The 26,977-nt window shown below is 46.8% G+C and overlaps 1 protein-coding gene across 7 annotated transcripts in view; it reads left to right on the top strand.

Moving 5' to 3' along the window:
- The window catches only part of LOC143432562 (gamma-2-syntrophin), a 51,388-nt gene extending 37,608 nt beyond the window's left edge, over nt 1–13,780 (top strand). For 5 of the 7 annotated variants that reach the window (XM_076909246.1, XM_076909247.1, XM_076909248.1 and 2 more), the window contains 4 exons: nt 10,116–10,540; nt 12,350–12,535; nt 12,879–13,225; nt 13,403–13,780. In XM_076909246.1, the coding sequence (XP_076765361.1) occupies nt 10,116–10,540; nt 12,350–12,535; nt 12,879–13,225; nt 13,403–13,454 (1,010 nt within the window). In that variant the 3' untranslated portion in view covers nt 13,455–13,780. Of the gene's footprint in view, nt 1–1,784; nt 2,111–10,115; nt 10,541–12,349; nt 12,536–12,878; nt 13,226–13,402 lie in introns of those variants that run through there. The other 2 variants (XM_076909250.1, XR_013103042.1) reach the window with 2 other exon arrangements.
- The last annotated feature ends 13,197 nt before the right edge of the window (nt 13,781–26,977 follow it).

The following is a 26,977-nucleotide window of genomic DNA, read 5'->3' as shown; positions in this document are numbered from 1 at the left end:
CGAGAAAAAACGAGCGAGGTTGCGACGGACGCGTTTCAACCAACCGTGGTCCAATGAAGAGGGATGTGCAGACGCGATGAAAACGCAGGATGGAAGAGAGAGAGAGACGCTCTGGGAGACAGAGGAGGAAAAAAGAGGGAATCGTTCTTCCCGTTTCTTTAAATAAGCACCGCGTAATACTCCGGCTAAATATAATCGAAACGGTGTAGCTGAGAGAAAGACGGCGAGCGTCGGCTGGTTACGACGCGCGCCACGACAGTGGCGTCCGCTGGGCACGTGCGACGAATAGGCCTGATTAGAATAGGCGAATCGCGAAATTCAGATGTCCCCTTGGATTTCGCTGATAATCATCAATATACAACTAAGGGCTCATGTTCAGCGTTAAAATCATTTGGTCGCTCGTGTTCGAATCGATAACTGATATCTCTAGCATAAAGGGATTTTCGGGAAATCACGTATCACGGGTCGTATCCGCTGTAATTTTCTAGAGAGTATTGTTCGATACAAAAGACAGTATCGCGTGTACGGTTCGTCGTTAATTAGAGGGGGCCCTGAATGAAAATTGTGGACAGTGCGGCTCGCCTGTTAACGCTCCAAAGTGTTTATTAGCAAAATTAATGGAGATACGTTCGATTCGGACAACTGTAATTTTTAGCTGAACCGAATGATACACGCTGGCGTGGAAACCTCGCATTGTTGCAGAGATTATATCCGTTGTAATTTTCTCGGTAGACCTATTTAGAACGAAAGACAATAGTGTAGACGTGCGTAGTATAGGTGCATCGTTAATTGGCAACGGTATGAATGGAAGTTGCGGAAGTGACAACAGGACGACTCGTTCCTTGAATTTTAAAGTCCTTATCGTTGAGAAGAATTCCTCAGGAATCTGCATACCGAAAGATCGTGTCTGCAGTGTGACTTTTAAAAAACAGCATGCATACATCTGCATCGTTATCAAACAGGAAGTTGAACGAACATCTTAACCAATATAGTCCACGATACTGCTACTCAAACACGAATATGCATTTTATTAGTGTTTCATCTGAAAAAGTCTGCGAATACTCCTCTCCTCGCAATAATCCCCTGAATCGTGCAGGAACGCATCGTACAACTGCATCGTATTTTATATACGGTGGCGGTACGAAGAAAGCATCCTCGAAAATGTATGAACGATCCTCCGCGACCCTCGATCCTATCTGAAATCTCCGCAGCGTTCTCTGCACGGCGTCCAATCAGCCGAGAACAACTTCCTCCGCGAGCCTCGCGTCTCCATTGCTTTTCGCTTCCATTCAACGACAACGTTCAAACTACTCGGTCGGCACCCAACGGCGGAACAGCCGGAAGCATCGATCCGGCGTCATCGAGATACAATTTCGAGCGTGCTGCAGAGAGCGAGAGGGAGTAGAAAGAGAGACGCGTAGAGGGATACAGTGGTAAAGAGGGGAATATAGAGAGAGAAAGAGAGAGAGAGAGAGAGATAGAAAGAGAGAGGCTGATTCTACTTATACGTGGAGGAGGCACGATTCGCGGCCGTCTGAATATTCCCGCTTAACTGAAGCCGAAACGGTGTGCGGCTGGTCTGGGAGTGGGACGCGACGTGGAGGAGGCAGGTGAGGAGGGCGTGTGGGAAGAAGGAGCTTTTGGCTGGCAGTCAGTGGGTCAGGGCGGCGAGTCGCATTCCACGAGCCGGCTGAAGGCATCCTCTCTCCACGGAAGATCGGAGCTTTCCTCTTGTGAATACCGCGTTCCGCGACGCGCGTGCATCCTCGTCGAAGAGGAGTCGATCGCGAAGCGAGAGAAAACGCGAGTCGCGTGCGTGGAACCGCGATCTTCTTCACCAGCCGCTCAGAGCGCGATTTCCGGACGGAAGTACTCGCGAGCTTTTTTTTTCTTCCTCGTCGTCGTTGCATCGTCGAGGGTGGATCGCGTCGCGTGGCCAGGCGCGCGTCAGGACGCGGGATGGTGTGCGATTGCGCGGCCTCCGAGTGTTCCACGGAGCTTGGAGAGGACGCGTCCTTGAAGAGAGCCTTGGAGGAGCTGTTGAAGTGCATGCTCAGGGTCTGGTGCAGGGAGGGCCAGGCCCTCACCAGACTTGGCGCGACTACCCATGGTAAATGGTTTTCTTGTGCCGCACGGGGTGGAGAAGATGTTTGCTGGTCACGATATTTGTGGTGGGATACGGTGGTGGACCGAGGGAAGACTTTTTTTTTGCCACGATCCGGAAAAATTGAAGGGAGTCAGGATAGTTTTAAATTATTCAAAATGCGGATCGTTTTCTTTCGCTGTTATTCGTACAGTTTTCTCTGTCCGCCACTGTAAGCTCAGTTTTGATCGTAATATTTCTTGCGAGGAGGGACTGTTTGCTGCGCCGAGGTTTGTTTGCTTTTAAACGAATGTCCTAATTTTTCTTCTTCTTTGGTATATTTTTCGTTTCGAAAATAGTTTCTTGGTTTTATCGTTGGTACTGTACGCGTTCATTATCTTTCTTTTTTTTCTGTATTTCTTTCTGGAAATAAGTGTTACTTTTTTTTAGCGTTTATGTACCAATTTAATTTATTTTACGTTTTCACCATACTCTGTGACCTGGATATATAGTAGCCGGTATTTGAATACTTTAAAAGCCAACAAGCAGATGTGAGAACTAATTTTAGGATAGAAAGTACTATGCTATTCGGAATTAGCTGTGTGGCAAATGTGCTACCTCATGCCTGGCTTATAATTGTTGACCACGTGATATAGGACGGACTAGTATTATTATTATTATCACTATAATAATAATGATTCGCGTAAATATTCATTTCAGCTCATCACGAATACCTAGCGTTATTAAAAACTTTTTCATGAATTCGTGGAATATTAAAAAGCGTTATAAAATACCGGATATATATTTTAAACACATTTTCCGATGATAAAACGTTAATGACGCGTATATACGCTTTAGCGCGGCAGTTTTGATTAACCTGCATAAATTCCACCGTGAATAGAAATGACAAACACTTGTTTGTACAGTATAACGTACAACAAATATAAATTATTACGCGTTTAAAAATACATATTCGAAATTAATCTTGCGAGCAGCTTATCGTCGCTCGTTCGATAAATTTCTAATTCCATTCTGCTTATAAACTTCGCTCCAACTTTTCGATATAATTTTAAATCGTGAATCACTCCTTTCTCATTCCTCCAGCTAGCGGATTTTCGATTTATTTTTCTACACCGCGACGCCACCGCTTCAGATTGTACCAACGGTTCCTATACCGTCCGATATTTAATATTTATCCAGTGAAAAGTTCCAATCTAGCCCAGCAACAAACAACGATACAATGGCTTTTTAATACGAAAGAAAGCACGGAATCTTTCGCGTCGCGACGAATCTCAAATAACCCATTTAAAATTCCATTCTTCCAAGTGCAGAACGCGTCGAGGAAATTTCGCATCGTAAATAGTGAACGCACAACGCGTCTAGCGTTTAATGTTCGCTGGCGAGTGAACGCTGTCCGAGCCGCACTGAATTTTGACGCGAAAAATAATTCCTACGCAGAATATTCGCCATTCGTACGCGAGGAAACAATTTTCGCGACCCAGACAGCGCGTCGAAATATTTATCCGTGAAATCGTGTCCGGCGGATCGTCTATCGCGGATTATCAGTGGAAATTAATTTCCCGACGGCGGACTCGCGATTGAAACGCGAGTCCTTCTGAATGTCCGACAGGCTCGTTTTTGCGTATCGAGGCGCGGGAAATCGAGAGGCTGAGAGCCTGGCTAAGTGAAAAATTAAATCGGCACCGCGAATGTTTGCCAGGTCAGGAGGAAGTCCCGGGTGGCGTCAAAGTTTGCGTTATGAAACGTATCCCAAAGCGGTTCGCTCTTCCACTCTTTGCCTTCGAAAACTTGTACCAACGCGATACCACCGGATACCCGCGTAATGCTATCAGAAAATTTCCCCGCTATCGAAACTCGTCCGTAAAACTGTTACCGCCAAGATTTATGCGGGCAACTACAAATTCTCTCTTCGAACATGAATTTTCTTCGTTGGGAATTATTTTCGTTCAACTTTCTACCATTGCTCTCACACACTTCTCTCTCTCTTTTTCTCGTTGTGCTACGCGAAATCACGGAAATAATCGAAGAGAATCATATTTTTTCTTTAATGCAGTACATTCTCTGAATATTCTCTTTGGTTAGTAATCGTGCCGCGTAGAAATTGATACTGTGACTTGATTATTGAGATTTTTCGCTCGAAAATCATTTCACGGTACCAATTAGCATAGCTTTGCATAACCCGAGTAGCGCGCAGGGATTTAGCGATAACACGTGTAATGAAAACGTGAATAACGTACAGCGATTATGCAACGGTCATTAATTGCTGTTTTACCCTGGCGTTAATAGGTAAATACGATTATTACGGCTGATTAAATTATCGAGTCCAGCTTCTTCTCTTGGACAAGTGTGTCATTTTGGGTTGTAAATTGAATCGTTGCACGATCCGCCTCGATTGCGAGATCTATCGATAGCTGTGGTATCCGCTTTTCAAATGGTTTCTGTTTCTTCACCACAAAAGTGGAGATCGAATTTTCGATCGTAAATGGCGGAAACTTCCGTCTCCGCTAGGATCTGGTGAACGTGTCTGTCGAACGAAGTCACGGTCGTAACCGATAATTATTTCTCGCGCGACCCTGAGCCAACCGCACGAAAATATCCACTTTGGATACGCTGAGGTACGATTTTCGTCTTGCAGCCGATTTATCGAAGCCGCGGCGACACCCAACAAGGCCGTAACACACCGCTGCGCCGCTTGTTTCGTCCAAATTTCAGCCCGCGCCGCGCGCTAATTTAATGACAATGAAATTAGATTTATCCACATCAACGACGGTTAATGCTTACCTGTAATTAGTTTTGCATGTTTAGTCCTTTGGACACGCGACTTGCGTAATTAACTATCGATCCATCGGCAGCTGGTTTCGCTCGGGAGCGCTCGAACAACGCATTTACTAAATTGATATTTTTATCATTATTGTTACAGTGTGTAATTATATTTTCATTGCCAAAAACGGTGATAAAAATATAATCTGATACGAAACAAAAAAATGAATAGCATACAACTAATGCTAAAGTCAATTAGAGTTGTCTCTGAGGCTAATTAACTGTACAGTGCGAATGATAAAGACAAGGAAGAAAGAGAGAGGGATAACGTTTGCAAATAAGGTAAGAATTAACATTCCAAAAACGAAACGCAACCCTCTCATGTAAATTCGAGTACTACACGACTGAACGTGATCATCGCGAAAGATGGTACCAGCAAGTTTTACCGATTTGTCCCTCTTGAATAAAGTAACAACTACTGGGTGCCGGAACAATGCCAATTCCGCTGTAAAGAAATTTATAGAGAAACGTGATTGTCGACGGGACGATAAAATCGGGAGTGTGCCAAGTCGATGCCAGGGCATGGTTTGATTGTCATTAATCGAACAATACGTGCCACTGCCAATCGTGCCTCCGTCAAGATCAGACCCGCGAAATCGAACGTCTGCTTGCGAAGCGGTTTTGTCCAAGGAGCCATTTAATCCTTCGCGTGCATATCTTTTCATCAACTGGACAGAATTCACTTTTTTCTTTCGAATTCTTTCGATTTCGTTTCTCTGCTACTTATGGTCGCGTCCATCGTTTATTGGCGTCCCTGGCGGGACCAATCAGATCGCAAGAACTTACATATACCTCTTTCAATTTCTATTCTGCACGTGAACATCGTTATCCTTTCAGAATTCTTTCAATGTTACTTAACAAGTGGATGAGTTTGCGTATAAGTATGAAAAATCCTTCCTCGTCTTGGTAATCAAAATTTAAGGGTTGCGTGCACCTCTGCCGATTATGCTTCCCTTCGAACGTGACGATAGACGAGGTGCCACGATTAATATCCATAACAACGACGGCCCTCCCCAACGAGACGCAGCAACCTTGGAATGTTCGCGTCGCACGTGCGAGTTTCCGCCATCGGGGGAAAAAAAAGGGGCGACAAAGTAACTTTCGCTATTTCTGACATCGCCTGGCGAAAGGGGTTGCCAGGAATGCGTGCGCCTTCTTTGTCGTGGAAATAAAAGGAGTCTCTCTCTCCCTCTCTCGACGATAATGATGAGACAAAAGGCTAAGCACAGTCGATTACGTTTGAGGCCTGATGACGCAAGGACTCTGCTTATTTTTATGGCGCGATGTGTTCCTGGATAACTTGCTCACGACCTGCTTTTATTTTGCCCGCGTTTCGACCTCGTTTCGATACGTTTCGTCGGCTCCTTAGCTCGACCTGGGCACTATCCGTTCGCCAGTATCCGCGGTAACGCGATTCCGTGCTTGGTTCGCCGGAAATTCCTCCAGCAAAGATGCTAATTAGTTAATTAGACGGTTCTGGTCTCGTACCTGGCGTCGATTGCGATACGTGTCGCGGATTAGAGCCACTTTAGGTGCCAGCATTAATTTCACCCGTTACAAGCTTACATTCCATTATATCCTCGCAGTTTTAGGTATCGATTGTCGCACGACTCTTCGTCGTGGCGTTCACTTGGTGCACAGTATCGTAAGCGTTATCCAGGATAATTTTTCGCCCGTGCAAACAATTTTTAATCGCGCCAGCGAAACGATTCGTTAGAAATTTTCTGTTAGCAGGGGTGAATTGCTTTCTCTCTAAAATAATACGCTCCGTTGTCGAAGGTGCGAGTCGCGAAGAGAAAAGTTGGTACGCGGCGCGAAAATCGCCGGTGTTATTTGTAAATTTAAATGCTAACGAATGCGGCGTTAATTAAAACGCGTCCCCGAATGCTTTTCCAATTTAGCCAGCTCGGTCTTGGTGAATGCACGACGGCAATTCGCGATGCACCGTAGAATGTTCAACAAAGACATTCCACGGAGGAGCCGCGACGGGTATCTGGTAATCGATCTCGCGTAAATCGAGCCCCTTAGAATTTCAGAGCGATTTTAATTGGAGGGGGAGAGGGCTCGAACGCGCTGCACTTGAAACGGGGATAGGAAACAGAGGTGTTCGACGAGTGTGAGAACCGTGAGACGTTCGTAACGAACGCGGTGATAATTATAAATACGACCAGAGGCGATCTTGGAAGTTGGAAAGTGTTGAGAAAACGTGGGTGAAGTTAAACTCGAGTAAACGATCCCAGACGATAGGTCGACAACGCGCGTATCGTGGTCCAATCTGGCATCATAACCGCCATATTTCACGCGCGATGCTTGCCCGTGTATTTACGCAAGATTGGCAGTCAAAATATTATACTTGCGTGCAGTGTACGGACATTTACCAGCACCGTAAACCTACATCAGCGTCCGAGTGTTTACTCGAAATAGAAGTGAAAATTATACCGGCATTCGGATATTAATGCGGGTGACCGCATCGTAGCCGCTGTGGCCATCGTCTCGCCTACTTGACGCTTCGTAGCCTCTGTACATATGTATATATAAAGGTTCGATGTCAACGTTCTCCGTCCGCACGCATCACGCGAGCGTCTACGCGTCACAACGGGGCGCGAAAACGGAAGTGCCGCGTGAGTTCGTTGATACGAGAACGAAAGTCACGCGTCCGCTCAAAGGGGTTGCGTGTGGCCTTCTTTTTGGACACGAACATAGCACCACGCCGCGTTGGGAGCGCAGCGACGCGAGCTATTATTTTTAAAGCACGTTACGCTCGGTGGGCGACGCATCGTTCGGTTTTATTTTCATTTCGGTGGAACGTTCGATCGCGATCGATTCAGCGAGAACGCGTAACAAGTAGTCGCGCGCGAGCGGATACGCGCGGGACCAGTGGCCGCCATATTGTCCGCGTCTATCGAAACAGAAATTAACGTTCCATTACGACCTCGTGCTGCGTTCTGATCGCGTTTCTTGTGACGTTGAACTGACAATTGATTTCGCGAACGTAAATAGAGGGTTCTGGTATTTTCGCGTAACAGGAATTGTAATATTTGTTGTATCCATGATTTGATTAGGAATTTTTTAATATCTGTGCTAGATGGTACACTATTCGTTCTTCTTTACGGTTCGCAGTTTTTAATTCAAGTTTGTTCTGTATCGTTTCCTTCTAATATAATTTCACTGGCTGGAGAATATCCCGCGTTACGCTTGGCAAATGTTTATGGTGAAAAAGGGAAGTAGAAGGAATAACGAAAAGGAAATGCATTTATTTACGTACCTACGACGACACGAGCTGTCCCGCTTTCATTTTATTTTTACCCAGTATTCCTTTCTATTTGTGCACTTGCTTTGAGACGCGCATAGTACTCTCTCTCTCTCTCTCTCTCTCTCTTTCTCTCTTTCTCTTTCTCCCTTCAAATCTGCACGGCAGACGTCGCGAGTTGCAGACATTTCTTGTTTGCGATGAGAAAACGATTGAAACTTTCCCGATTGTACTCCCATTCATTGCTCTCCCATAAGAGTATCTGCCCTTTTGTTGCCGGCCGTTTTTAATGCGTTTCAATGCGCTCGACGCTCTCGAATTTATAAATAAACTTGTAAATTGCGTAAGCTCGAAACTCTGTCCCACTTCGAAAAGGGACGGGAATCAATTTAACCTGACTAACTAGTAATTTCAAGTACGCCGACGAGATTTCTCAATTACGGTGTATCGAATGCCTAGAAACGGACCGTCGAGTCAGCAGAAGTGGAGGAGCGATCGAATAAATCCATAATTCATGGGAAATTATAACCTAAATAAATACAGGGCCCAGAAATAATCTTGCATAAATAAACAATGAACGCAGTTGACGGAGGCGCATGAATAAACTCGAGGCTTCTTACATTCGTAACTGGTTAAATTCAATTTAGAAAAATAGCTATCGCAGCATTAAATATCCTCTCCCAGAATATATACCATAATTGACATTATCAGCTTTAAATCAATGCTTCATTGGAATTCACTCGACCAATCCGCTCAGTGATTTTAATTGGCAGTTTAGAGAAATCGAGTGGCAACGACACTCGTCCTCAGATTGATTCTCGAAACTAATATAAAAAGTGTAACAGAAGAAGTGCGAATTCGACTGTCTCGTATATAATTTCGCGTGACGAATCGAGCCGTAAAGTTGAAGTGCGATTTAGGCAGCTCTCGCCTAATGGGGTGCAGGGTGCAGCGCTTAACACACGTGCGACACAGTTGATTCTGACAATGACCGATGCACAATGGCTAAAATTCCGTTCGGCGAGCACGAACAATACAAAATAGGAAACTGGGCTCGCGGCCGTTAAGGAAATAAGGTTGAGAAATTGGAGCAACCGTTAACCCCCCTCGACCTCCGCGCTCTTCAGCCCCAAAAACTCCTCCCATAAATTCCCCTCGCGGGGGATGATTTACCGCGTGAGCGCACGTTCCGAAAGTATCCGCGGCATCGCAGCCGAAAGTTCAGCGGTGGGGCAAATTGCCGGTTATCTCACGCGAGAGCGTGATCGCGAATAAAAATAATCGTCCACGTGAAGGGCTCGAAACGGGGCCAGAAGGAGGGAAGCACCAGCGATGACAATGCTCTTCCTTCCTGCACGCTCGATCGCTGGCTTGTCCGTGACGCGCCTCTTAACGGCGCTTCAAATGGACAAGAATCTCCTGTAATCCTTTCCAACCATTTACCTTTATCGAGACATTGCCCTGCTTCGCGATAATTGAAATTTCGATTTAAAAAATTGCTCCTCAACGAACGTACCTTCACCATCCCTGAATTTATACCACGTAGAAGAACCCCTAGCATTCTCTATCTTAACGTAACGTTGAATCATTAACAAAAATTGAATTTATCACTGATGAACGGAATACTAACTAGTCACTCAAACGCATGAATGTATCAAGCATGTTGCCGATCAGGAGGATTAAGAACCACCTAATTACGCCTGGCGATATTGGCCCAGCAATACGAACCATATCCTATGCACGTAGCCCACGATATCGATCCAGGCATTCGCGACATTATCGCCCAATAAATCCATGATTCCCCTATCTACGGGTCCCGATCGTCCGATTTCCCGCGGACGAGTCCCATTCATCGGTTGCCGGCTGGCGAATAAAAGCGCTCGTCGGTTGGCCGCGATAACGAACCGAGTAACGGCGGTTCTCTCTTCCTCCTAATTACAGAAAGCGACAAGAGGGTGGTGGTGAAACGAGAAGCCGGCGGTGAGTTCGGTTTCCGCATACACGGCTCGAAACCGGTGGTGGTTTCCGCGATCGAGCCAGACACGCCGGCTGAGAGCTCGGGCCTCGAGGTGGGCGACATCATAATGTCCGTGAACGGGAAGAGCGTGATGGACGCGACGCACTCGGAGGTGGTGAGGCTCGCGCACTCCGGCACCGACGTCCTCGAGCTCGAGGTGGCGAGGACCTGCAACGTGCTGGCACCGCGGCTCGCCAGGCCAGGCGCCAAGGACGGCACCGAGGAGACGCCCCTCTGTTCCGGTTACCTGTGGCGGAAGTCAGCCACGTCCTCGAGCACGGACAAGTGGGTGCGCAGATGGTTCGCCCTGCGCCGCGACAACTGCCTCTACTATTACAAGACTGACGCGGTTAGTATCGCCAATTCTTTCGCACGTGGTAATTTTTAAGCGATTGATACTCGTACTGTGGGTGTTGGTTAGTGCATCCATTGAATCGTTTGGTATTTGTGCGTAAAGAAATGAATTTTTAATATTGTTTTTTATCCCCAATGGGATCAGAAGTTGAAATAGTTATAATTGAGGATCGAATTCACTAGGGCCGTGACAACTGCCTCTACTATTGCAAGACTGACGCGGTTAGTATCGCCAATTCTTTCGCACGTGGTAATTTTTAAGAGATTGATAGCTACTCGTACTGTGGATGTTGGTAATTGCATCCATTGGATCGTTTGGTATTTGTGCGTAAAGAAATGAATTTTTTAGTGTTTGACTAAGTATCGAGTCGATCACTAAACTTATTATTTATATATTTGTTGTTTAATGGAACGTGGTCAATTAGAGGAATTTTTAACATTGTTTTTTATCCCTAATGGGATCTGAAGTTGAAATAGTTATAATTGAGGATCGAATTCACTAGGGCCGTAACAACTTCCTCTATTATTGCAAGACTGATGCGGTTAGTATCGCCAATTCTTTCGCACGTGGTAATTTTTAAGAGATTGATAGCTACTCATACTGTGGATGTTGGTAATTGCATCCATTGGATCGTTTGGTATTTGTGCGTAAAGAAATGAATTTTTTAGCGTCTGACTAAGTATCGAGTCGATCACTAAACTTATTATTTCTATATTTATAGTTTAATGGAACGTGGTCAATTGCAGGAATTCTTAATATCGTTCTTTATCCTTAATACGATGAGCAGTTGAAACAGTTGGAATTAAGAATCGAATTTACTTGAGAAATAATTTTGTGTAATTATGTAGCTCGTAAAATTAGAATGTTAGGTTTAACGTTTCTTCTTCGATCAAAAGGACGCTCGCAAAGACCACGGTATACGAGGATTTAACTAGCTGTAAGTAGATTCAGCTGGGCGTGCTCGCTGGTAAACCGACAGCAGAGCGAACCGGGCACGCCTATCCGAATCTACTTACGCTTAGCTCATTCGCGTACTTTGTCGGTCTGTCCTGACCGCAACCTTACAGGGCTCGTGAATAAAATAAGAACGGGATGCAAAAGGCGAGCATCGCGAGATACGGCCACGTTTTTCGCTCTTTTTTTCTTATTGCTCGAACCGGGATCAAATTTGGGAAATAAAAATAAATTTAAACTGCACGTGTGCCTTTGCGAGCGGAACAAAAAATTGGCAGAAAACCACGAGTCTTTATGATCCAAGTGAAAGAAAAAATTCACTCGTTCCGTTTTTCTATCGTTGCAAAAATAGAAGACCTCAGCGACGAGTAAGTGGTGAAACGCATCGCGGAAGCAAATGAAATATAAACGTTCCTGGAAGAGGTGAATAAAAAAACACCTCTAAAAGCCTGTCTCGCGAGAAGAAGGGGCAATAAATAAAAACGCGTACCTCTGCTCGCGAAACATACCGCCATCGCGTCGCCCTAAGTGCGCTGTAACTAAAAAATACGCTGTTGCAAGGATCGATAATCTTTCCGAGTGACAACGGCTGTAACAAGTATCCGCGTAGCCGTTACACCTCGTGCGTTAGCATTTGCGTATCGATTAAACTGGAAGATGTGCATCGTCGAGCAAAAGGAAGGTCCTCTCTCTCTCTCTCTCTCTCTCCAGAGCCACACCTCGCGCTAGCTCGAGTCCTACTTGAACTACGATCCATTTCGATGAATCGCCACGGTCCGCGTGACGAGTGTGTTTGCGCGGGTGGCTCGAAAAATGATTCACCAGGGCGCGATTTACCGTTCTCCGCAGGACTCACAGCCAGTGGGAGCGGTAATGCTGATAAAATACGACGTGGAGCAAACGCCTGAGCTGAGGTTGCACAGTTTCGCGATCAAGAAGCAGGGCGCACCGACGCTTCGGCTCGCGGCGGACACTGAAGAGGCGGCGGCTCGATGGACGACGGTGATCAAGGAAGCCATTGAGAGAAATGACCAGGTAAATGTCGCGAGTTATCCACCGGCTTATTCGTCCGCTATTTCTGGCCCGCGATTAAGGAAGAGCTGACTAAAGTCAGATTATTTACATCCTCGTTCGAACCCACCAAAACGCTTTGAATTTAGTGTCGACGTAACGTTTACTTCAGCCACGTTCGCTTATCGAACGTCGTACGGATTAAAGGCTAATAAATCAAGTTCTCTGATAAGTTCTGTATGAATTAAATTTCTTCGCGAGGAAGCTCAGCTATGGAATAAACGAATGGAACAGTGAAATTTGTAAAGAGAAATAAGTAAGAGTATTTGTACGTTTCATGCGAAATGGAAATGTCGCGTTCTTTCAGGTTGACACCTGGCTGGAGGCGTCGCTGAGGATGCGCGAGATGGCTGCGAGCGCCATTCAGAGACCCGATTGTTTCGGCTACCTGAGCAAACAGCAGGAACACGCGAGGAAAACGTCCTCGCCAACTGGTTGGTCCAGGCGATATTGCGTGCTGAAAGACGCAGCGTTGTATTTCTACGATGATGCGAACGGCGAAAGGGCGTTTGGTGTCGCATGCCTCCACGGGTTCAGGGTGCACAGCAGCGCGCCCACTTCCGGCGGCAGGAAGCACGCGTTCGAGCTGCAGCCGCCGGATCCCACGCAGAGGAGTTACATCTTCGCCACGGAGTCGGAAATGGACAAGAAACGGTAATAAAAATGATCGTTTTTCGATGATGTTAGTCGTGCGTGTGATAGTAGCGTCAGTTGCATTCGTTTCGAAGTAGTTTCGAGGTAGACGATACTATTTGTGCTTGGAGGAATTTAAAAAAAACTCGGTTGGAATTAAAGATCGAACTTTAGAGTAACAGTCGCGGTTACTTTCAGGTGGCTTGCAGCGCTCGAATACTCGATCGATCGATGGATAAAGATTGGTTGACAAAGGCCGACCTACCGTACAAAGAAGCAAAGAAGTCGAAGCAGCGAAGATCCCTTGAGGTGTCCTTCGCCTCTTCCTGTTTCCGGTTCCTAACGAACATTGTCGCAAATCGCAAGCTCATCGATCACAGCCGCCATTGTCGCCTCGATTGTCGTTCGGAGATTCATCGCGCGTATCATGTCGCAAATACTCTTCAGATTCGCGATTCTTCAGAGGTCTCAACAATCTCGTTAACATCGAGGTCATCGTTCGTATCCGTGTAAGGATATTCCATCGGGATCGTCGACAAGAATATGAATTTTTGTTCCGCGCGCGTTCTAGCTCGAACGATTCGCTGAACTTAGCGTGATATGATTTTAACAATTGTCCGCCGCAATTTTATTGCTGTTTTAAGTAAATTATTTTCTAATTGTCAACCGTTTACTTTCAGACTTGAGTCAGTATCAGCAATCGCTGTTTAATTGTCGATCGCTGGATTACGTCGGATGATAGACACTCTATCGAGGATTAATTCTTAAGGGCTCTTGACTATATATATATATGTATACTTGAACTTTTGTACAGATTTCTGTAAATTATCTATTATTGTATAGATTTTTTTCAGTGACTATGCTGTGTGGCCCCGAAGTTTCGTCACCCTTCTAGCTGTTTGTATTTCTGATTCTCACGAATTTCGTCGATCTCGTTGTTGCCAGTGATTATATAGGTATGATATCCAATTTATAAACTTCGTCATTCTTAGTGTCGCAAGCATCATTTTTATAATAATCGTTGATTTCCGAATAACGTTGTATTTATCAAAAGTTGAGTAACGGGATTTAACGCTTGAAACAACGTTTCTTGGGGTGTAACACAATACTTAAACAATTTTCTTGGGTTGCACGAAGAGGTCGTGCGATTATGTATACTGCCAAAAGTGATCAAAAGGTTGTTTTAGAGTATTTAACAATTTAGCGATAGCAACGATAAAATTCGGTGAAACTACTCTAAATATCTATCAACGTTGGCTAAATTGTCACTAGTGTCGTAAACGATCGCGAACGAATGGGACGAGCTTCGAAAACTCTTTCATTTCCCTAAAAAAATTAACGCACAATTTTTACCATTTGCATGGTTGTTACTTTTTCGACAAGGACGCTCAGAAACGCAGACAGACTCGAATATCGCACGAAAACCGTGAAAACAAGTAGCTAATATAATTTGAACGGCGTGCAGAGGTTGAGAAATGTTGTTTCAAGTAGTCAGTGTCAGCGCTCGGTCAGACACGCGATTTTACTACTCGCAGAAGCACGCGATCCAGGACTCGAGTTTAGTCGATTTTTGTATTGTTAATCAGCTTTTGGATTCCGTTTTTATATTATACAAACGTTGCATACTTTACACGACACGCAGGAATTGAAATCGCAATTGACACGCGTGGATACGCCAAAGAGAGAGAGAAACAAAAAAGAAACGAGGGGAGAACGGAGATGACCGTGAGGGCGAGAAAATTGTTTATTCACCGATTGTGTCTTGTATTAATTAGAAACGACTACCACCGATTTTCCCTTACAGTAATAGGATTCGATTTAGCGTTTAAGAGGTTTCGAACCGTCGTCCGCCGCGTTTTCACCGAATTTCCACGGTACACTTGTTCACTGAAGATCGAGCATCCTCGTGGGGAAAATATTTCCCGCGGACGAGACGAAAAAAAAAAAAAATAGCGTTATTTGTACACTTCATCGTTCGAATAACCGTTGTTCAGCCTCGACTGGTAAACACTCGAACGTTTTCGACGTTCATCGATCCGACACGCCACGAGGACGAACGATAAACAGAACAGTCGGGAGAAATTGTTGCGAGATCGATCTGTTACGCCGTCACTTTGAATTATGCTTCGTTTCAGAATTTACGTGAATCGTCCGCGCAGTTGGCAATGAGAGATATCGTTTGAAGCACGAGAATCACGGATAGAAGCGTTTCTACGTTAGAATCGGGCGGAGGACAGGAAATACCGTGGTTTGATTAAACAAAGTGTTGAATAACGAAACATTCGTGAACGTTTTATCGAGAAAATTAAGTAGAAACGTACGTCGATGAGACGCGAAGGATACGAGAATACCTTTCGTTTGAATTATTTCCACGAGCAGTTTCAGTTCGAATAATCGAGGCTATGCTTTCATTTCAACATCTCATAATTTTGTCGCAACTTTTTACTACAGTTTACGTAGACTTTTTCTTGCACGACATTCAATTCTTCGTTTGAACTCTAGAGAAGACTGGCAAAATTAATGCTGAAACATGGAGGACATCCTGTATGAGAAAAAGCTTTGTTCGAACGATAATTCTCTGCTTGAGCGAATGATTGAAGGTTCATTCGAATAATGATCATTATTCGGTTAAATATCGTAGGAGAATTATTCGTGGTTCGAGCTGTTTGTGGTAGTACATAGTACAAAGTAAAATTGAGATTAGGGTAATCGTTGTATTCTAAAAAAATTAAATGTACTACGAATCGTTGAAGAGTAACACATAGTATCGAAGAACGAAGCGATGGGATCGTGTATTCCTCTGGAAATCGCAGGAAAATCGACAATTGTAAAGTTCCAAGGGGGTCGTCAAGAGCTTAATTATTCGAGTAACCCTTTAACCGTACCAAGTAGAAAAAAAAAGAGAAGAAGACAAAATCAAAAAATGTTTTCGCGAACTGAGAAAACCTCTGCTGAGTGAATGCTTTCTACCATGCGTTTCGCACGTGTGTTACACTGGCGACCACTCGCGACCAAAAATTTGGGATCTACTAAAAGAAGAAACCCGCCGTCGACATCTACGCGATGCAAAATTCGAATAAAACTCCAAATCAAGAACAGCGGAGGGTGATCTCAAAATTTTGGCCGACACCAGAGTGGCGCGTACGCCATGTTCTTACCGCCGATATATTTGTATCGATATACTCGAGAACCACGGACATTATACGAACGAACGAAATCATTTCTCGTCTGCACGGCGGGGCAGCGAAGAGAGAGTAACAGTGTATCGATCATCGAGGGGGCAGCGAAATGGAAGAGTATTTCAACGAAAAATAACAAAAAAAAAAAAGAAAAGAAAAAAAATCAAACGAGTCGAACGAAAAAAATGGTGAACGCTCGAGTTGATTGCGACAAGGATCGATATTACGTGTATCGGGGATCGCGCTCGAGAACGGAAGAGGGACGGGGATGAACGAAGGACGTGACGAGGAGTACGGAACGTGATCGTAGGCGCGTCTGGATGGGCGCGAGGAGGCCGCGAACGAAAGATATCGAACGACAGACCGCTCAAAAAGCACAGATAATAAAATAGGAGGTTTAATACAATTGTAGAATGAAGTGCGTCAATTATTTACCTGTCACCCTTCGAGCTGGTTTGAAGGACGTTGATTTTATTGCGGTTTAGACGGTGCCAGCGTCTTCACCGCGGTAGGAGGATCCTCTTACCGCCGAGAAAGCCGGACAGCGGTCGCTTTTCTCGACCAATCGACATTCGTTTTCGACCGTAGAACCACTTTTCCAGAAGATCGCCCCGTTATCGTCGCGTCTTCTTATTTCGAACTCGCTTCGTTTATTCTTTTTTCAAATTTACGTTCTACTTTCTTATTGTTTGAGAATGATTGGTTCCAGCGTTGCAATACACGTATCTGTTTGTAATTGATCGAGGTATGGATACATTAATACGTAGAATGACGACCATGATGTTTTCATAATTAACGAAGTAATTGTAGAGCAAAGTAATTGTCGTGACTGATCTGGTTAGGTGTCCCTGATGAAATTAGAGGAGAAGTATGATGGGAGCAAGTTTCATCTCCTTTATTGGAAACGATGAAAATGCACAAATTGAAATTTGCGAATTTATGAAGGAAATATAGATATAATAACCGTTAAGGGTTCAACGTGTTCCTGAATGAATAATGAAATAGAATTATTAGTGAACGCATAATAGCAATTCTAGTCGGATCATTCTTTCGGTTTGAATAATTTCGTTAATTCCATTCTTTATTATCTTTCTCGACGAGTAGCCGATTGTTTTGTCCACGATTGTTTAGCGTCAACGTGAAAATGATAAAAATCGAAGAATTGTGTAATATTATTGTAACAAAGTAGAAGCAGCGTGATTGTAAAAGTACAAAAGGTCGAACGTAACCGTGTCCGTCTTTCTAGTGCCAAAACTGGAATTAATTGATTGAACCAATCGCGCGAGATTGTAATAAATGTCGTTGAGAAAACCTGACATTTGCATTTCTTCATTGACTTTACAATATATTATATATCGCTGTCTTTTAGCTCGAGGCAGTTCAAACAGTTTAAAAATAATAAATTTTATGTTTCTATAGTATTTTCCGTGCTCGTAGAAGAAAGTTTCACTGCTCTGTTTAATCGTAATTCTCTATGTTTGTTTTAGGAACATATCGATTGCAGTGCATCGATTTCAAACGAGAACTAACGTTATTTACAACGATAGTCTCGTTTCAACATCAAAGAGTCTACTTGGCGAAACACGAACGCCAAAATTTCAATTTCCCCGCTTTCTCCGACAGCTCGTTCTTATTTTTCGAACGAAAGCGAACGTATTTACATATCGCAGATACGAAAATGCAATATAAGGCGGAATAAAATATCCGAGGGAAAGAAATCGTGCACAGGGTCCCTGATAAATTGCTTTCGGACGCCGTATCGTGGCAAGATTCGAAAGCTGCAAGAACTTTCTACCCGAACCTGTCGCTAAAATTGCTGAATCGCTGTTACGAAAATCGAGAACAGGACGCTTCTTCGAGCAAAGTGTTCGAAACGTACATTTTAACCTCGACGCAAAAAAAAAAAACAGTATTAACGTCAACATTAACGTGAAACAATTATCGAACGAGTCAACAAAATCTTTAGTTCCTGTTAAGAATCTTAATACGAACGTCACCACGGTACGAAATGATCACGCGTGTACGCAATTAAACAGTACGCGCGCGCGGTTCAGCTTGACCGGACGAAAACGACGCGGAGGATCAACCGCGAGCGCTTGACAGGATTTTATGATGGCATAAAGATCCCGAACGCCGCACCACCGTAAACCTGCCAGCCTACACAACAATAAAATTCCATTTACCAATAATAAAATTCCAACCGCCAATCCTGGCCTGATCGCCATTAAAAAAAACTCGAGGGCTACCACTCGTTGGATCCGATACGTGTAAACATCGGTCTCGAACCGTCGCGGCATTCGACCGGCGGGGGGGAGGAAGCTACCCGCGTGTAAAACGAATTTGAGTTTGCTTAGGGCCCGATACACGGTTTATCCGAGGTTGAACCGGTGGTATCCGTTTGATAGCAGATAGCAGGCCGAACGACGCTGGTATGTTCTCATTACGCGGCGTGTAGGTATGCGGCGGCCAGTTCGTGTTCTCCATGCCTCGAGATCCGTGCACGGTGCCGGGACCACGTTTCTTCTCCTTCTCCACCTTGAACGTCTCCTTCCGTCCCACTCCTCTGCCTTCCACCTCGCTCAGGCCCTCATTAAGGCTGTCGCTCGCTTGCAGCGTTCGATCTTCCGTGGATCCATCTTGGATCTATCCTAGACTGGCAATCAAAAGCTTCACCGCTGTATTTGTATTCGAGGAGATCGCAGAAACGATCAGTTCTTCAAGTAGTCGTCTAGAATTGTTCTATTTTAAGTGGAGTTTCATTGTAAGTAAACATTTGTGAGATGCAAGAAAATTGATGTTGATGTACATGGTATTAATTTGAAATTATTAGGAAGATTTTTTAGGGAGTACACGTTAACGTGGATTTGGTTATGTGGTGTGTTACGTTTCAAGTGGAAGACAGCCTTTACTCCCCTCCCAGGTTGCTCCTGGGACCAGGATTCAAGCTCCGTTCACACCAACCACCAGTTCGTTCTCGCTCCAATTACGACTCGAGCTTCCCAGTCGACCGCCTCGCCCCTCCACGAGCCAGCGCGCCGTTTCGTAGATGGACTTGAATTATTTTCAAAGTAGTTTGTCTCCGTTCGACCGCCGCTCGGTAACCAGTTTGCCCTCCGGAGATTAATTCGTCCCCGGCGAACCGGTGTGAAAGTTTCCAACGGACTCCTCTTGGCTACGGCAGAACCCGCCGCCGCGCTTTCTTTCTCCTCTCCGTGCTTCGCATGACTCGCGCGGAGAGTTTTCGCTCGTTTTGCATACATTACGCTCGCGGTTCTCTTCATCTCGTTCGCCGCGTCCTGGCGGACGATAAGGGGACGACGGGCGCCCGGGCCACCTGTGATACTCCTCGAATTTTCGAAAAGGCACGCTCGCACGCTCCCGGACCGCTCGACGCTCGCGGCAGCGCCGTTTCCACGGGATTATTTTTAATTCGCCCTACCCTCCCCTCCCTCGCGGGTCGCGTTCGTCCTTTTTAGATTCCTTCGACCGCGTCGCGTGTATTTATCTTAAAGTTTCGCGAGAACTCTGCCAGCTACTTTTTTTTTATCCGAACGCCTCCTTTTAGGTTCGTCCGTTCCTTCCTTCGGCTACCCTGGCTGCCCCACGCTCTTTTCTTTTCCTTTCGGCTCCATTCAGAGAAACCGCGGTTCCTCCTCGGGCAACGTACAGCGTTACTTCGCTATTCCACGGTGGTCGCCACGCTTGATGCTCGAGAGTGTCTGTTTCTTTTTTTTTTTCTTTTATTATGTTTTTAGTTTCTTCTCCAGTGTGCTCGATTTCGATATTCGCACAATTAATGTTTACCAAACTTGTTATTATTGTTTGAGAAATTGTTCACTGGGTTTTACGCTGATTTCTCTGTTTATTTACTCGCGATTGCTCTCCTTCGCTTGGCCGTTTTCATTCTTCCGTATAATTTCATAAATATGCAACAAAACGCGGCGATAAATGGCCGCGAAGCAAGTAGGCGATCATTAATATTGCATGGGACCGTTTCCATTAATGCATGAGGCAATTTTTATGGTAACGCTACGTAGAGAGGCCGCTACCTCAATTACAATCGATTTATACCTCGATACCTGCAAATAGCGCGAGCCACGTACCCGCGAATGAACCAGTACCGTAAGGAGACGCTCGCGAACACGTGGTCCGACCGTTCAATGTGAACGCCCTCCTCGACAACCAGCTACTTTTCGTTCAAGTTCGACGCATCAAATTCGATGAACGCGTCGCGTTACGTGCTTTAAGGTGGTTGCACACGCAGCATTCATCTGCTGCGAGACGCGAATTCGACTCGACGATTCTCATTTTTTTTTTTTATCGAGTCATGGACCTCGAGAATCGCACTCTCATTGATCCACTTCTGATTAGAAATATGAATTTGTGCGCAAGACGTGGCGTACGAATCGCTACGCGATCGCCATTTAATTTCTTCGTCAACCCCTGAAGGGTTTATTACTCTCCCGTCGTACTGTAATGAATTTTCTGGTAATAGATAATTATCCCTCGCGGTAATTATATATCGCGCGTATAAAAAATCTATTAAGATAGCGCGCAGGAAGTAATTAAAATGTACGTCGATGATGGCGTGCATTGAATTTCTGCGTAGCAGAGCATCGAGCATTGACTGTGACGCGTTTTTCGTTCCCTCGCGCAGAAATTGCTTCCTTCTCGCAACGCGAGACTTTGAAATTGCACGGTGGAAGTAACCCGTCGGTTATATTTTTACATCGAGCCAGAAATAAATGCTCGACAATAACAAAGAACAGTGGAATTCGAAGTGCGGAACGGCATCGTAACCGATGTTTTTTTTTTTTCACGTCGCATCGATTTACGTCGTTACATAAGAAAAATAGGGACAGTAAATTTGTCGAGGAACGGCAGCTCCAAAATGGTCGATTACGGGCTAGTCGTAAAAGCAGGTAGTCTAGTTCACGTCTGCTCGATGGAAGTCCGAGCGGTAGCCTCGTTCGACGCATATATCAACGCGCTACCAATTAGGATCCATCGATCAGTTTAACTAAGAAAGGTTATCGAACGACACAAGAAAATTCAGCTTCCAGGATACCATTTTCTACGATTCAGTTTGATCAGCAAATTCGATCGAGTCGTTATCAAACGGTTGACCACCTCGACCCTTCGAATTTCCGTGCGAGCACAGGATACTCTTTCATCTCGTTGGTCCCGCTTCCTCCGCAACTTTCCACGGCGCGGTATCAGCATAAAAACCACGCTGAATCCCATCGACCACCAAAGAAGTTGCGCCAACTCCGCGTAACCGTGGCTCCCACTCCGGTTCACGCTGCGATCAGACGCATTAGCTCGTGGCTAATCGAGCGTACACTGTGAACGCCGCTTAACTTAAGTATTCCATCCACTTTGCGTGCGCAGCCGGAGTTTAGCAAAGTTCTTCTCAGTGTCCGCTATAAAACGCGCATCCTTTCATTTTTATACTGACTCCAACCATTTGCTTCCGCGCGATTCAACGCACGTTGGGCCAGCGAAATCGTATTTTCAGAAGAATAATTGTCACCTCGTAAACAAACGTTCCCGTTTCGACCGCTCTCCCCAAAAAGTATGCGAACCCAGCAGTAAACAGCTCCATCGCGAGAAAACACACTGCGACTATGTAGATCGAGCGCAGTGGAATCTTGGCCGAAAGTCAGCGAAGCGCGTCCTTTTTCCCCGTTCGATCTCGTTGTTCCGTTTCCTCCGCGGCGCGACTCGCTCGTCCGGTCCTCGTCCAGCTTCCAGCGGTGATCTCGATAATGTCCTCCGCGCGATGGTAGTGGTGGCGAGATGGCGTCGGTGTAGTGGTCGAACGGTCGCGCGCGGGAAGGGCAGAGGGAACTAGTTCAGTGAACAAAACGACGCGAGAGGCAGTTGCACGCTGTAGCAACGCCTCGCCGCCTGTCGCTTCTCCTAAAAGCTTGTACGTACACACTGGACGAGCCCTCTGACCCCCTCGCCGCTGTCCAAAACTACGAACCGTCTGTTCGCGCGCGGATCGCTCGCGTTTTTCAACCCCCCAATCGCTGCCGCCATTTTTTCGCGCACGCTGATGGACGCTAGCGTCTACGCGCGACGCGTTCGAGGCGATGTTGGTCCACGCAACGGGGACCAGACGCGCGTTGCGTAACGACGATAAGAATGACAGCGGAGGGATCAATGCGATTTAATTCGTAATGGGAAACTTCTCCGTGACCTTGTTATTAGACGTAATTTTGATGCATAACGCGCCCTCGGGCGTGAAATCACGTACGACGTGGTAGTTTGCATCTGAGTACCGCCTGAGTGACGCTTCGATATTTAAATGTAAAATACCTGTCGTCGGAGTACCATTTCTTTTCTCTCAGGTTGAAGGTACGTGCTCAGCTTCACCCCAGCATCTGGACCTTTTAGGAGAAATATTCGTCACCGCGTACCGTTACCATTGGTCGAGCGATTCGTCAACGTCCAAGCTCGCTTGTTGGTCTTCGCGTTAAACGTTGTATACTTCAATCGTTAAATAGTACTCATCGAGTATTAACGTCATACCTTTCTCGAAGAGAGAGAACTTCTTTTACAATTGCTAGAACGAAATTACGAGCGACAGAAATTTTCTTCCACGACACCAGTTTTAATACGAGAAATTCTTTTACCATTAATAACAATTATAATTACGTCACGTTCCATTGTGAATCGAAGCAGGCGATATTCTCGTATTTGTTAAAAATTAATTCCATATCGATACGAGGAAAAAAGCGTGTATTAACCCAAATTACATCCTCGTCTCAAGCGTTTCCTCATAAGAATAAAAACGGGGAGCAAAACGAGATCCTCCGAAAAAAAAAACTTGTCACAAGCCGAAGGAGGCTCTTTGGCGGCGCATCGAGGAATATAGGAGACCAGTGGGAAGAACGACTACATTATCTCCCGGAGATGGTGCATAAAAACGTTCCTCCGCAGCTGATTCGTCCGCATTGGCAGGTACCTGCAGCGTTTACACGACGCTGCACCCGACTGCGTGTCGCTCGCTCGTGAATACAAATGCACCTGCAGGTAGACGTTGACCTACCCGTACACTTACGCACGGGACACGGAAAAGTACCCACACTCTCTCATACCTTCTGTAATTAACTTATTGACAACATCATTTTTCTATTCTTGTTTTTTTTTTTTAAATAAATTTTATGAATTTCTCAGACAGAGCGACGCTCTGTTCGACGAGGCGATGCATGGAAAAGAGATTCGACAAAATTCTCGATTATTCTCGGACGCGTGAATCACCGTGCTCCAATTTCGAGCAAACGCGAACATTCATCAGACATTCGCGCAGGCCACGAGGAGTTTTTTCTCCATCAGTAGCGGCGCTCTCTCGCGGCGCGTGGAGCAGAAATTCACGGGACATTGAAATAGTCGACGAGCATCGATGAGACATCAATAGAGAGTTTGTTCAGTCTACTGTGCGGTGAAAACCGTCCGTTCATGCTGCGAGCACGTAGATGCCCGGCGAGAGAGGGCCGATATTCGAGAAATTTGTCTTAATATTCATGCCAGGAGGTCGTTTCGATGGCCGATCTATCGATCGTCCGCTCGAGACTCGTCTGTCGGCCACTGGCGAACGTCAGCGTCCGCGAGACGCTCCCGAGGCGGATTTTTATGGGGAACAGAAAGCAAGGTGAAAAGGAAAACCCTGCTAATGACCGGAATACGAAACCTATAGACACTCGATTGTGACTGAGAACGCGTATCCATGACTTGGATAATTTTCTCGTTACGACTGTCGCGATAATTCGAGATAACTTTCGAAGAGACGCGATAGAAATTTCCTCGACAAAAAGGCTGCCAGAAATGGTCCGGACAAAGGACTGGGTCCCATCGGAACGGTGTGCCACGGCAGTCCGCGTAGCTACCGTGACGAAACGATTAAACGTGGACCGAGTCTGCGTCCCACCAGGACAGGAATCGTCGTTTTTCTAAAGGCTTGTACAAACTTGAGGACATCGGATGCTGCGACGCGAGATTCGCAGACTACAATAGCTCGCTTGTTCCCCCTCTCGCGCGAGCTATCAATCTCGATCGCCAAGGGACCGAGGTTCGTTTACTTTTCGACCGAGCAACGCGCACACGTACGTCCCTCGATCTATCGCACCAGTACTAACCGTAGTATCGGTTCCAGGTGGACGCGAGGCCCCCAAGTCTGCGCGCGGCTTAATCCCCGAAGCCAAGCCAGGCTCCCTGGGTTCGATCGAGTTCCACGAGGAAGGCTGGCGCGAGCGAGTCGTCCCCAGGGACCGTGCAGACGGACAATCGCGCCTTGTGTTCTAGGCAAGTGGAGCGAAATCCACGATCCATGAACTAGAGCCAGGCCTCGTACCTCCGAGACGCTCGATTCGATCGATCCCGTCGGTGTAAAACCGGCTGGGCGTCGGCGGCTGCTGGCCAGCAGAAAAGAGACGGAAAGAAAGAAAAAGAAGAGCCGACTGGCCGCGCGGGAGCGAGCGGGACGGAGATCGACGGGCATCGCGGCGAACGAGGAGGTGGAATAGAAGCCACGGGGAGGAAGAAAGATCGAGGCTCGATCTCTCTGTGAGTGCCTCTGGCCGCTGGCCTCTCCCCTTCCCGCCCACCAACAACCGATCTCCTTCTTCAGTGCCGGCGCCGCGCGAGTTTCATACAGGTGGACCTTACAACCTGCCCCACGATTTTTCGCCTTCCGTACCGCGTCCGTGCTGCGAACCTGGTGAACAGACCGGACGTGACGCGATCACCGTCGATAGACCGTTCTACGTTCGTTAGTGCGGTCTCCTGTTAACTGTGCTCGATCGTTCGCAGCCAGTCGCGACCATTTCCTCGCGGAGGGATGAAACGAAGGAGCTGAAACTGGGGGAACGCGTGCAGTTTCTCCACGGATCGACCAGGTGCGCGGTGTAAGTACGAAGTTCGTAAGGCTGTTCCTAAGGACGCATGTTCGATGCGGTTTCGTTTGGAAGGAGGATGTACCGCGAGTTGGAGCAGGATTTCGGAGGTGGACTCGAAGAGTGGACGTGGGTCGTCGATGGGGAAGCTGGCTCGAGGAAAATCGGTGTTTATCGATCGGAGGGGCACCGAACCTTAGTATTACGCACCTGTTCCTCATACCACGTCCCTACCTAAACCTCCTGCGTTCAACCTGCACGGCACCGCGTCGTAGGTACTGGTAGATAGGATACCCGTGGATCTCCCTCCCTCCTTCCTGGTCCCCTTTGCTCTACGTCTCTGTTAGCGATGGGCTCGATTCAGGGTGAAGTTTAGGATCCGTGGAACGAGCGTTCCCTGTGGAACGAGAGGATTTCTTTTTCTTGGAAAAATCGTTTCCTCTCTCTCTCTCTTTGGATTGGAGCGCAGGGAACGGCAACTCTCGCTGTATGGGCAGCGTAACGACGCTACAACGATGTCTCATTCCGACTAATTGCAAACGCAATTACGCGGCCAGATTACCTCACCGCTGGCTGAATGTCCAATTTAAATTTTCATGCAAATTGAGCAGAGCCGCGCGTAGACGGGTACGTACAGAACGCACGTGGAAGTGAATCCACGTTCATGCATCTACGACCCCTAATTCCTGGCCAGTGAAATTAACCCGCGTGTAGACACAGTAGCTTTTAACGCGACCCCAAATACGAGAATCGTCAGATTTCCGTGTCATCCTCGCGCGTTTCCCCTACCCTTATCTCAAAGCACACCCAACCACGTGGATCCGTGGCTCCAGAATCGATCTCGACGATCATTTCATTCACCGTCATCCTCTCGACGCGCGCTCGATCCAGCTCCAAATCCTCCTGCGAGCATCGCTCGAACGTCGAATTGCGAGACGTTGCCAAGATCGAACGCGCGCCTCGAGCGTGCACGCGACTCCGAAACGGAGCGCGTGACCATCGAGCGCTCAGCGACCAACCAGACTACCTGCTCCTGTTCCAGCGTACTTGTTCCCGAGCGAGCACCCGCGCGCAAGGGTGTTGGTCCCATCGCTAGTGCCTGCTCCAGGTTCTCCTGTGCCTCGGTTGGACTCCCATTGGCCGGTCCCGTCGGACTCTGTCGCACCGTCGGGCAGGAGCGAGGCAGTCGGCGCCCAGCATCCAGCAGCAGCGCTACTAGCGGCAGCGAAACGGAAAGAAAGACTCCCAGGCGAGCCGTGCTCGGTTCTACCTGTGTGCCAGCGTGCGTGTGGACCATGCGTGTGCGACGGCTGCGTGGGTGTGCGCCGAGGTAGCCTACCTGGCGGCGTCCGACACGCAGTAAACCGCGCGCTCCTTCGTGTCCACGGTCGAGAAAGAAAGGAACGGCGTGCGCGTCTACGCCGATATATTTTCCTTCGCCGCGTTCGTCGACGTCTTTTTCCACGGGAGCCGCGATTTCCGCGTGATCGCGGGTCCACCGCCGCCCCCCCCACCCCCCCTCTCCCCACTGTACCCCCTCGTTACCAACCCCGTGTCCCCGGAAGAGGAGAGTGTGCTCTGGATAGTATCGCACCGTACGCGGAAGGTGTGCGTGGCCGTTGGATTCGCGGGCGAAAGCAAAAATCGCGCGCCCCTTGCGAAAGTATTCTATCTCGCGATTTGTGCGCGTGTGT

Source organism: Xylocopa sonorina, chromosome 1, assembly GCF_050948175.1.
Source record: "Xylocopa sonorina isolate GNS202 chromosome 1, iyXylSono1_principal, whole genome shotgun sequence".
Lineage (NCBI taxonomy): Eukaryota > Metazoa > Arthropoda > Insecta > Hymenoptera > Apidae > Xylocopa > Xylocopa sonorina.
The sequence above is the reverse complement of the archived record's forward strand: the minus strand, read 5'-3'. Positions and strand labels throughout refer to the sequence as shown.